This window comes from Pipra filicauda, unplaced genomic scaffold, assembly GCF_003945595.2.
Source record: "Pipra filicauda isolate LSUMZ 115617 unplaced genomic scaffold, ASM394559v2 scaffold58_size5111680_pilon, whole genome shotgun sequence".
NCBI classification, from domain to species: domain Eukaryota; kingdom Metazoa; phylum Chordata; class Aves; order Passeriformes; family Pipridae; genus Pipra; species Pipra filicauda.
This window is the reverse complement of record NW_024104742.1, coordinates 4,794,701-4,807,598: the sequence shown is the minus strand read 5'-3', so window position 1 is coordinate 4,807,598 and position 12,898 is coordinate 4,794,701. Positions and strand designations below refer to the sequence as shown.

The 12,898-nt window shown below is 40.8% G+C and overlaps 1 protein-coding gene across 1 annotated transcript in view; it reads right to left on the bottom strand.

Annotated features, from left to right (window-relative positions):
* Positions 1-4,356: 4,356 nt before the first annotated feature.
* TMEM164 (transmembrane protein 164) overlaps positions 4,357-12,898 on the bottom strand; it is a 33,426-nt gene continuing 24,884 nt past the window's right edge. Inside the window, exons 6-7 of the mRNA XM_027716555.2 lie at positions 7,935-8,035; positions 4,357-7,518 (exon numbers count right to left, since the gene is read on the bottom strand). Of these exons, the coding sequence (XP_027572356.2) occupies positions 7,312-7,518; positions 7,935-8,035 (308 nt within the window). The 3' untranslated portion in view covers positions 4,357-7,311. The remainder of the gene's footprint in view (positions 7,519-7,934; positions 8,036-12,898) is intronic.

Genomic DNA, 12,898 nt, shown 5'->3' with positions numbered 1-12,898 from the left:
CCCAGAGAGGCAAAACCCCGTTGGAGAACTTTGTTCCCTGAGCCAAATTCTTGGTGCACTGAGAGACACTTTCTGCTGAGTCCTCTGTAGGATAATTCCTGAGACAAAGCATTCCATCTCACTGGAACTCAGGTCTGATTTTAGAAGGGGTTTGTTTGCCTGTGCAATGCAATATTCATAGCTCTGCTGGCTGTAGATGCAAAGTCTTTGAAAACAAACCAGTGGGATCCATGTAACCTTTGGATGTTGAAGACTGATGCAGCCATTGCTCCACTTGCTCCAAACCTGCCCAAGTAAATAGCTTCCATTGCTGGTTTTATATCTCACAGCTTTGGTATCATTAGTCTGAACTGCATAAAACCTTCCTAAAACCCTCAGGCCATTGAAATGTAGAGCTAGTTATCACTTCCTACCCAGAGTTTCCCACTCTTCTCAGTACTTTAGCCAACTCTGCTGTTATCGTGCTATTAAAAAAATCAAACTAACAGAGTAATACTGAGGCTGGTTCAGAGATGGAAACTTGCTTATTCTTACGTATTTGGTGGTACTAAACAATGAAAGGCTGATTTCCAGTTAGTTATAGAGAGCTGTTGAGAATAATTAGCAGTGCCTGAAAAGGGAAATTGCTTTCTTGGTTCATCTCAGGCTGCTGTACAGCACCACACTGGATTTCTACCTAAAGCTGTTATATACTGTTCCAGAGAAATTAAGCTGGATAATTGATTCTGTTCCCCAGCTGCCTGAAAAATTAAAACCTCTAAGATGCATATATAATTATACAGGTGGGCATATCCAGTGTGTTCTTTTTCCAGGAACAGTATTTGCTAGGAACCTCACACAAGGAAGTAACCTGCTTGTCTGAGCTACACTGGGTGACAAGAATACATTTATCTAGATTGCAATAATATCAGTTACAGCCAGAAGCATTTCTGAAGTGCATTAAAACTACTTTGCCATCACCTCTGGTCTGGGGCTGTCCGAGTACATTACTGCAGCAGCTTTCTGAACAAAGTTTTGAGCTGAAAACTTCTGTACGTGTTCTCCCACCTTCTACTAAAGTGCCATGAAATGGGAACTATAAGACACTGCCAAATCTGGGGTGGGAACAGTGGAGGAAGCCTCATGGTACTGTAACACTCTTTCCTGAGCTCTTTACCTGAAAGACAAGGACAGGAAATATTTAAACAGTGATTAAAGGATTTATGTCCCACAGTGAGCTCTGCCAGTCAACTCAGGCTGTTGCTGACTGGCAGGTAGCAGGCACAGGTCATACTGAACTGCTTAAAACTTTCAGACATCCCAGTAACCATTGTTCTCCCAGGAACTGCTGTGTGCAAATGGATGACATCAGGCAGTACAGACTGTTTCAGACAGAAACCTCCGTATTTTGTCCTGAGTTATAATTGGCTAATATTTAATGCCTCTGTGACTCTTGACTGTTATGTTACAAACTGAAGTGGAAAGGCAATTTTGGTTTTCTTACCTAATTATAAAAAGTCTTAAGCAAGACAAACTCCAGGCCTGGCAAAATTAGAATGATAACAAAACTGTCCAATATCCATTAAAATGCATTTATTTGTTTTAATTCAAAGTTTTAACAACTATTTGCCCAATGATCTGCACTTAGGGCACAACAACAAAAAAAAATCCCATCATCAGACCAAAATACAAAAACAAGTACACAAATTACCCCGTATTTGTAAAGTTACCTCATAACCAAGGTTTAGCACATTAAAAAGTTTACAAAATTCATAACACTCTTACAAATTATTCAGAACTAACAGCATATGTGGCAGTTGAGCCCATCCACGTCCACCCTTGCCAAACCATTATGTGCCTGGACAACGCTGTGCTGGAACTAGAGGGTGGGGTAACCAGATCTGCAAGTTTCCAAAGACCCCTTTGTGGTCCAGCCCAGCTCCAGCCCCCTGGCACAGCGTGGATGGGGAGAGCAGGGAGTGCTCACTGGTCTGCCTGCTGCGTTCTCTGCAGCATTGGGATAATGACTCAGTAAATGCAGAAATAATTTAAAAAAGTACAAAATTGACCCTGAAGAAAAATAAAATTATTTATAAAACAGCTTGGCTTTGACTAAGTTACACCAACAGCTGCAAGACAGATTTACAGCAATATCACTTAGAGTACGAGATCACAAAATCAACAGATTCCTTATGAGTCTTGTCACCATAAAACTGAAAGCATCAAAGCTGACCTGTCTGCCTACAGAAACCTTGCACCTCCTACCTGGGCTGACTGGGCCCTCTTCCTGGCTTTTGGCCTATTCAGAGCTTTGTTAACAATTAGGACTAATTTAATTCCTAAGAATCCACCTCGAGTGAAACAATTGCAACACAAGAAAACAGCACAACTCTATTTTCCATTAGCTATGGATGCATAGAAAAACAAGTGCTTCTGGTTTAGATGCAAGACTTAGGACATAAAAGTACAGTCATTTAACAGTTGCAAATACCATTTCTGAAAGGAAAATACAATTGGGCTTTACAAAATGATATCAAATATACACAAATATCAAAACCCTGATTGTGGCCAGGAAGAGAAATTACAATTAGGTACTCTCTCACTTCAAGATTTGCAAATGGACTGACTTTTCCTGTCTCCCAAGTTCAGCAAGGCAGCAGCTGCTCAAGCACACGTAGGCTTTGCCTATAAGCAGCATTTTTGAACTGTAAGAAGCTGAACCAAAACCAGCTCCAGGTGCGTGTTCATAGACTGGCTTTTCATCAGTTTACACATGCACGGTTCATTTTCACCCTTCAAAAGAAACAAGACGCAAATTCTCCTTTGGTGCTTAAATAGCAAGAAGCTAAATGAATAAATGAATAGATAAAGCTCAGACACTGTTCAGTGTCTGAGTCCTTGGAAAAATAGCACTGCAGGGGTCCTGGACAGCTAAAGCTGTGGCACAAGGTAGTGGGTGCAGAAATTATACTGGCTCCCTTCTGTGCTCTGGAGGGCTGGATAAACAAACCCATCAGTAAACAAGTTTATTAAAGTTAATAATGCTCCATTTATGGGTACATTTGGAGGGAAATGTAGCCACTCGGTGGCAGCAGGAGCAGTTTCCTTGCTCCTTGTTTCTTTTGAAGTGCCTACAGTACTATTAGAGGGCTCTGTTCAGACCCCTTAATACATACCAGTGTCTCTGTGAAGGCCAGGCAGCAGCACTGCACAAGCATTTTTTTCTGGGATTGTGCCCAACTTACTCTTGGACAGTAAATGAGCCCACTTTGGGGTGAGATTTTACACTCAGCTTCAGCAGTGGGGAATAGCGGGTGTGGCTGTCCAGCCCAACTCCTGCCCCCACCTATTGCCAGTGTTGCCATAACTGTGAGTGCCACCACAAAGGACTGGGGCACATTTGGCCAGGAGGACCAGGACAACCCTTCACTTGTACACGGCACTGCAGCTCTGTAAAATCTCAGCACCAGGTACCGGGCAACAGCTTCAAGTTATCTTGACATAGACTGTGTGCGTAATACCCCAGCAGAGAAAGCAGTTAGCTCCCAGGAGCAGCAGGAGAGTTTTGTTCTTTCATTTCCAGCATAAATAAGCATAAAAGCAACCGAAGAAATCATCTGTACAGTGTACATCTGTATAGTATGCCTATAAAAGAAACCTTTAGGGGAAAAGAAAAATCAGCCTCTGTGAGGGAAAACAACAAATACCTGCTACAGAGATGAAGCTTTCCCGTTCTTCCCCATATCTTGCATGCACATGAAACAAGCTCGGCTGACGCACATTCCCAAGAGATACCAGAGACAGATGAGGAATAAAGGGTAAAGGATGTGAAGTTCCATGATGGTTTCTTCAAAAAGTTTGTTCCCTTTCTGCTCCCATTCTGACCTGCCCCTCCCTTCAGTGGAGCCTCACCCTGGCTCTCAGCCTTGCTCTCCCTTCTCTCTCAAGGAACTGTGGAAATATTAAGTTTTAAAAGCCTTCAAAAAGGGGCACAGGGAGGGAGGGAGGGAATAATTGTGACTTTTGGGCCTGTCACTACAGGAAAGACATTGGGGCTCTGGAGCACGTCCAAAACAAAGCAACAGAGCTGCTGAAGGGTCTGGAGCACAAATCTGATGAGTGGGAGCTGAGTGGGCTCAGCTTGGAGAAGAGGAGGCTCAGGGTGGACTTTGTCACTAGCCAAGTGGGGGTCAGTCTTTTCTCCTGGGAAATAAGCAACATGACAAGAGAAAATAGCCTCGAGTTGCACCAGGGGAGGTTTAGATTGGATATTAGGAAAAATTTCTTCACCAAAAGGGTTGCATTAAACAGGCTGCCCAGGGAAGTGGTGGAGTCACCATCTCTGGAGGTATTTAAAAGATGGGTAGATGTGGCATTTGGGGACATGGGTTAGTGGTGGGCTTGGCAGTGCTGGGTTAATGGTTGGCTTGATGATCTTAAAGGTTTTTTTGGACCAGCATAACAGGGAAAAGCACAAGTCAGCCCAGTGACCACCAGCCAGCTCTGATCCAGGGTGGGAAGGAGGGCAGCAGTGACCACTCAGTGGCTCTGCTGCCACAGCCAGTGGTGCAAGAGGTACAACTGCACCAGGAATCCCTTCAGCCAAACTGCCCAGGGATTTCCCTCATGTCAGCTCTGCCATTCCTCCTACTGAATTTTAAGTCAGCCAGAAGAGCTCACAAATTTTGCATTCCAAGCAAAGAGCCTGCACTGAGTGAGACACCTGAGCTCATTTAAATGCTCCTGCAGTTTTAATTGACCAGAGGCAGTCAATGGTGGCAAACAGCAGCTGCTTTATACTTGTTTGGAATGCCCTGAAGCATATGACTATAAATAGGAAATGCTATAGTTTAAAAAAGAAAAAAAAAAAAAAAAAGACTGCTACCTATAGAAATGTTTCTAGTAACTACAATATTCTGAGGGGAAAAAAAGGAAAGATTCTTTAAAAAACAGGAAAGATTTAAAAAAAAAAAAAAACAAACAAAACAAAAAACTTTAAGTTAAGCAAATAATAATGCTAAATAGTATTTGGCAAAATTTGGCTAAAATCATTCTATTGTAACACTAAATATTCCTTCTAAACAGAATTGAATCCAACATAAGGCATTTTGCCGAATTCTTAAGTAAATAAATAAACCACGATTGGTAGTTGACAGTAGCTACAGGTTGGGAAGAATTAGTATTTTGCTCAGCACTGTACAGGGGATGAAGTATATTAATAAGGGACAGGCTTTAACATCCAGCATTGGCATCTCCCAGCAATGCCCATCACAAAGGACTGAATCTGCTGAAACAACCAGCAAGAACTTCCATCCCTTCAGCAGCTCATCCAGTGATCTTCCACAGATGGATTCAGGCCTTCAATGCCAACACATTCTTTCTTTAGGCCCCGCTCCACAAATGCTTCAGAAGATATTCCCAGTTTTCCTGAGGCAGCAGGGAGAGTCCACAGTGGAATTCCTCGTGTACCAACACTGACTGACAGTGAACTCTGTGTTAAATCAGGTGCTTATCTTCTGAGTTGAATTCTAATTAAAAACATGAGGAGCCACATAGTCTGTGTAACTCACACCAGCTGTATATGCCTGAGGGATAGTTCAGGTATATGCTGCATGTTCTCAAGTTGTAAGCATACATGTATCTATTCTCTTGTATGTGTATATATATATATGTATACATATGTACACATACAAACACACAGAGCAAGGCAGGGAAGAAAACCAGAAACTAGTCTGTAAATCAGAATGTGGGACAATATCTTTCTGATCGAGGTGTACTTTTTTTAATCATACAGAATAAAAATATTTGAAGTAGCCACTTCTTCCTTCGCCAATGAAAATTTTTCTTTTTTAAGGAAAACAAACAGACAAAAAGCCCAAAATCAACCACTTCTTGTTCTTACTTTTCTCTCCTGAGGTATAAATGACTGTACCCTAACTTCAGAACATCCCTTCAGGTGATCCAGCTGAAGGAGGTACGGTGGTTTTGGTTTATCTTACAAGTCACAGCTTTGATAACACAATGAATCTATAAATTGCAACAAACTTCTGTGCAACAAAAACCTGCAGCCTCAAAACCCAACAGCCTGTGACACAGACTCACAGTTCTGGAAGAACACACTCAGGATTTCCCATCTTTCTGCCCAACAGTTTCTCCTCTAGCCTTGCAAAATTTGAACAGGTACACGCTTCACTGTTTATCATTCTGCCCATCTACATCCTGTTCTCCAAAAGACATGTTGACAGAAGATTTATTCTTACCGGTAAACTGGAACATGTTCTTTTCAGTAGAGGCCTGCACTGATTTGACATTCCTGTTTGTACCTGTATTTTAAAATTGGTTCACAGAATGTAAAAGACCTCTAGGGAGAGAACAGTTTCAGTTTGTTCCTTTTTTAACCAGTCTACTCAGCGAGGAGCAGTGTAGACAGAGCAGGAATGTTTCAAAAGCTACTAAGTAAAAAAAAAAGAGAACTCTGATCTTTACAATGGATTTTGTATCTCCACTCCTTCTCCGGTCTAAGCTAAGTGAAAAAACATTTTGTTCAAAGTCTGGACAGAAGAGTGGATGCAATATCTTATCATGGCTTATACATAACATGGTCTTTTGAAATTATTTCAACATGATTTTTTTCTATTCACCCAAATAAAAGCATCTCCAAAGCATCAAGATATGATGGGACTTCACTAGATGGATATTTATCCACAGCAGCTTAAGAATTAAGTAGTTGATTTAAAAAACAAACCAAAAAAAGTATTGTTTGAATGAGTTATTGTTCCCCAACATTTTCAACCAGCTTAAAGAAAGTACAGTAGAACCTCACTCCTTTGCACTTACAAGTGGGAGATTAACATTGTTTCCTGTGGCTGTTTTGGAACATTCAGGTTCTAAGAGTTAAGCCAGGATGATGTGGTTCAACATGTGTTCGTTCACATCGCTGGAGTGTTGCAATGCAGCATTATTTCCTATCCCATGATATAACTGTACTTATATTTAATGGAAAATTAGTCAAAACAAGGTAGCACTGCCACTCTCTTTGCTGGAATGTAGACAGGTCCTGGCCTAACTTTAAACGGTGGCTTAGCAAGATTCTACTGTAATCTATACAAAATGTATAAAACACAAACCTTTCCCAGAATAAGGCCACTAATTTTGCCATTGGCAATAGGCAGTGAGAAACAGCAGGTAAAAAAAACCCCTCACTTGATTACAAAGGTGTTTCTGAGGCAATAAACTGTGGGGAGAAGTATAAAGCCGTTGTCCTCTCATCCCTCCTCCTGGTTTTCCAGTATAGGTGTCTCTGCTTCCTGCACGACTCCACAGGGAGAAATTTCAGTCTATTTTCTTAGCTGGGAGTCTGAGCAAGTCCATGCTACATTTAAAGATGGGGACAGCACTGTAAAACAGTAGGATTACAAGCTTCCCATGGGTCATGGTCATGACAGTCTGATGTCCACACGCCCAGACTCGATACCAGGGCCCGTAAAAAGGATCTGAGACCGCTGGGCACAACATGTTGTTCAAATTCACTTCTGTAACCTGAGAAAGTGACAACAAATTTATAAATTAAACAATATTTTTGCTTTGCACCGATTCAGACACCTAAACTGGTAATTTTTGAAATTACCATAATAACAGAAAAATGTTTAGGTGACGCTTTTGCTCGACACAAATAGGGCAGCTTCCAGAAATAAAGCAGATCCAAATTTCGTTGTGCATTTAATAGATGGATTTGTGCAGGTACATAGCCAAACTATGAAATATTTTACCAATACTTGCAAGACACAAGATACAAATGCTTGTTAGAACATGCAATTTGCATACAGGCGGCCTTATCAAAAATTTGCATTGCAAGTTCTTATCCATGTGGATCTGGACACTGTGAAACAAAGTAGTCAGTGGTGTTACTTTGGATGTACTTGCAAATACCCATTTATTAACCTGTGTTTACTTACCAGTCCCAGAATCTGCAAGATGCTGAAGTGATACACAAACATAAACCCCGTGGATAAAAGAGCCCACCAGAAATTGCAGAGTGGCTCTGGAGTGTAGATACCTTGAAAAGAAAGGAACACATTAGTATTCAGCTGCATTGCTGTGTCCATCAAACACTCAACAATAATCCTCTCTCTCCTGCTCTGTGCATGTCAGGGCATCTGGCTTGAGCTGATAACCTACTCAATACCATCACAGTAATTAATATTTGAGAGCTTTAATTCTCACCTGGAGCATCCTGAACAGCTTCTTCCCTCCTTCTGGTCCAGCAGTAAAAATATGCAATATGTTATCTCATTACATTTACCTATTTTTCACCAACACCATTAATTTTTACCTCAATCTTCCTTCTACCACAGAAGTACTATATGATTTTAAGACACAGTGTACAATGAGTCTTCAAAACTCAGGTTATTTATATTAAACAGCTGCTTCTTGCAGGGACTATGCCTTCAGCGTGCACAGAACTGATTTAGGCAGCAGCAGGTCCTGCACAGCACTGTATTAGAGCACAGCATTGCCATTTCCTAATTTTATGGTTGTTTAACAACTATCAAAAAGGGACTTGCACCAATAATGCCAAGAAAGAGAAAAGCTGTATAAAGTAGTCAATCCATCAATGAGAGGCTTTGCTTTTAAATGAAAACTACTGTGGAGATATTTTCAGGTATACACTACAAGCAGTGGTAGTATACCTACACTGTAATCAGTAGATATCACAGATACTGTAAAATACTTTTTCCTTTCAAAGGAAATAGCAGATACCATGTTATTTCCACCTTTCTCTCTCCTCCTGAAAGCAGGTTTTGTCTATTTACTGACAAAACACAATGTTCCCTGATCTAGAATGTACCAAGGAAATCAGATCTAATAAAAGTACCCACAGATACATGACTATTTTGGGAATTAAATATTCAAATTTCATACAGTGAGAACAAAACCAGTTTAGAGAGTTCTTAAGACTCTTACTAACAGCCATGAAAGTTTTAGTGTAAGATATGTGGAAAAAATAATATTTTCCTTATGACTTTAATAACTTCAACCTCAGAACACAAAAGAAAGATGCACAATGTCATACTGCTCAGCTGCTGTAAGAGTTCCAGAGGATTATAAAAATACACTGGCAATTTTTATCTGCCTTTATCTGCTCTCTGATCCATTAGATATTATTAAACATTGGGATGTGTATCCAGTACTCAAAGGACAGCTTACAGCACAGAGTGCAATATTGATACCAGCCTTTGCTGGCACATTCAGTAATTACCAGGAAGTAATTACAGACTTCAGCATACGCTGTACAAGGCTACTGAGAACTCAAATAACTCCACATGCAGAGTTCAGCAACCACAGAACCCACCAGACCACAGCTGCTGTGAATATGCCTATGTATGTAGATAAATACAAGTAACTGCTGTTACCACATCCCCGTATATTGGTGCATCCCTTTTCATGTTTAAAGTCTCTAGAGGAATGCCTCCTCAATCTGTTGCCCTTTTAAAATTCTTTTCTGCATAGTTTTCCTCCATAGTTTGTACCCATCATGCCAGTTCAGATTGATTTTGCAGTAGCTGCCTGAAACAAGTTCAGTTGAATAGCATTTTGTGAATGGCACAAAAATCAAAGTTACCCACACGCTGTTGTCTAAAGCTGTACAAGAACACAAGTGCTCTGCTGCCAATCCCCAGAGCAAGACACTGATTGCCTGTTTGAATGACAGCAGCACATCTGCACCCCACACGTCACTCCCTGGTTTTATTGAGAGGCTGTATTACTGTAATTAGCCAAGGTACGGCTGCACACCGTGTTTCACTGAGCAAGCTGGGACTTGGTGCATCCATGATAAACAGGAGCACAGAAGCTGCTTGGAAAGCAAAAAGCAGCTTGTAAGATTGCTTACCCAGCAGGAAGGTGAAGTTCAGAAGTGTCTGAACTGTAAAATCTAAAGGTGAAAGCAAACTCTCCATGAATAGCTTTAAGCTCTACAGGTAGAGGGAAAAAATTCCCAACAGTAATTCTTGGAATGCAAGTGTGAGCTTAGAGCTGGCATCCTATTTAGAAAATGGTACAGGAGTCTTTACTTAAATAGCAACAATATTCATTAAACTCCATGGCCTGAAAACATCAGCTATGTGACACCACCTTGAATATGGGTTTTCATTACAGAGAGCGAGAGAAGGAGGAACCAGCTTTGCTGTCAGAATGCAGGAGATCATGGCTCTATTTTTGGCTGCACCAACTTTAGGTGACCTGGTCAAGCTTTACAGAAACTCTTTGTGCTCCTTCCTCAGCTGTAAAGAAAACATTGTTTGACTTGCAAAATTTATTTATATTGTCTTTGAAGTCCTAGGTGCATGTTTAACCTAGATACATAACACAACATAAAATTTAAATAAGGTATCAAAGCAGCTCCTTGGGAACAGGCTAAACCAAATTAGGTTTCACGTGAACTCATCTGTTGGCAGTTGCCTGTGCTACTTCAAAAGTATTTGACAAAGCCTGGTGGTTGGAAAGCTAAAATACAGAGACCTCCATACCCAAGTGATTTACAGTGCAGGTAGGGTGTGAACACCAAAACAGACAAGTGGACCCAGCTATGAAATGAGAATGGAGTGAGACAGCAGTCATTAAAAGACCAAGGAAATTGCACAAGATGACAACAGGATCCATGGCATAATTTGGCTTTGAACCCAGACTTCTCATGTCCAGCTTCAATCTAGTCAGAGAATCATGTTTCAGAGGTCCCTCAAGAGAGCTGTTCAGGTTCCCTCAGCCAAGAATTTCACTCTGCTACATTCTCTCTCTGTTGCAAAACTTCAAAACATGCATCAGCAACTCTTGCTCTCTACAGATTTTTATGCTTGCTTTGTAATAGAAAAATCCTCCCTTGTTAGACTTTAGAATCCTGAAAATAATGGTGTGACTTTCAGCAGCAGCATTATTTGGTCATCAAGGGACAAAATGGAAACACTGACCTCCACAGGAAAACATCTCATAGTGCTCTGCATTCCCAAGTGTGCTTTGGGAAACTAATTTTAAATTCATACCTGGGATATTTTCTGTACCTTTCTCATTAGATAAATAACCACTATAGATTTTACTACTCTACAGTCCTGCTATTCAGCAGATGGCTGTTTAATGGAGAGCATGGTCTCCTTTCCACACTACACAGTCTGTTAACAGAGACACACAAACAGGAAAACTGAAACCCAGCTGAGGGGTTGTTTCAAGGGCCTGTGTTGGCTTTGGCAAAAACTTCTGCTGCTTGAGTGGGAAATCAATTTTAACAGGTAATAGCAGAGAGTTTCACTCTCTATTTGCTAAGGATCACGGGCAATTCTTATACATTAAGCATTTAAAAAATTTAATCCAACTGCCAGTCTGGCACTAATCTCATTCTCAAAAAGAGTCATGGCCCAGACAGTTGAGACCATTCCAAATCAGGGTCATCTTGGTAGGCTGTATATTTGCTCCTGTGTTGAAATAGCATGGCAGGGGATATGTCAGTTTAAATTAAACTTCAATACTTCAATAGCATTGATAGGAAGGATTCCACATAGATCAAAGAGTTAGGCATTCTTTGTCTGCTTCTGCAACAAAATTTTGTTGACCTTGAACATGCCAAGTTGTTTACTTTGCCATCGAGGAAATGGAAGCATGGCTTTAAAAATCAACAAAGACTCCATTTCTTTGATACTGCTGCCCCCACAATGTCTTGTGCTAGTTCAAGTGTTCTTATGAACCATTATTTTTATCTAAAATTCTCAATACATAGGCTTGTAAAAATTTGAGCGCAACTTAATAGAAAGTGATACTCCCTTTGTAATTCTCTGAAAGCATAATGAAGGAGAAAATTACTCCTGTTTGAATTAGAACCTAAATATAGTACAAATTTTTAATTTAGTAAGGTTTTAAATAATCTCTTTAATGTCTTGGTTTCCATTCCCACTACATTTGATAGAGCTTTATGAGTTTTCCAGCACTGCACACTCTCCTTCAGTAGTCTCACAATTACAAGACCACCTGCTTAAACCAAAACTCACAGCAACTATTACAGTTCTCTCATTTTCAAGCCTACAAAAATGTGAGGGCAAATTTATTTTCATTTTATTTCCCTTGATCAAAGGGTTAATTCTAATTGTTTGGCCTATTGAGCTGGCCTAGAGACCAAACTTCCTATCCAGAGGAAAACAGGAAAAAAATGTTCTCAAGAGGATGATCCTGAAATCCACTGTTTCCCCTACAGCTGTTCAGACTCCATGTGTAGACTTCAAAATACTACCTTATGCGAGGAGGTTTCTGTTTCCCCTCAGTGCCAGCTGCTCTCATCACAACCAGCTCACACAGGGATCTTATATTACCTGCTCTGCTCAGGAACCACTTTTTATTCTCCATAAAGAAGCAGCAGGAGTTCTTCCTCTTCCTTCAGACAGTAGCAGCTCTTCTAGATACTGGTACCTGCCCTCTAAATTTCTCCCTCTCCTAGAGAGAGATTTCATTTTTCAAACTAACTGTAACTGCCCAGTGCAGAAAGCTCAGAGGGTCACAGAACAGACATGTCCCCTTCTCTTCCTCTCCAGGTCTCTTAAATCATCAAACAGGATTGTCCTGGAATGATCAAGCTACAAAGGAGACTGAGCCTGCAGCCAGAGCGACAGCACACAGCCACCCTGCTGCTCAAAGTGCCACAGGACAAGCGCAGCTGGACAGCAAACCACACATTTATGTCTAATACGTGGGGTGCAGCAGGTAGACAAAAGCTGGAATGGGAACATGGAACTGCCAGCAGGAGAGTAGGGGAATAACACGTAAGAGTCGACAGATCTCCAATCAGTTAAGAGGTTCAGTGAAAGAGCTGTTACATTATCAAGGATGGAGATGAACTAGATGTATTACTACCTAAATATATCCAAGTATAAAGTGATAC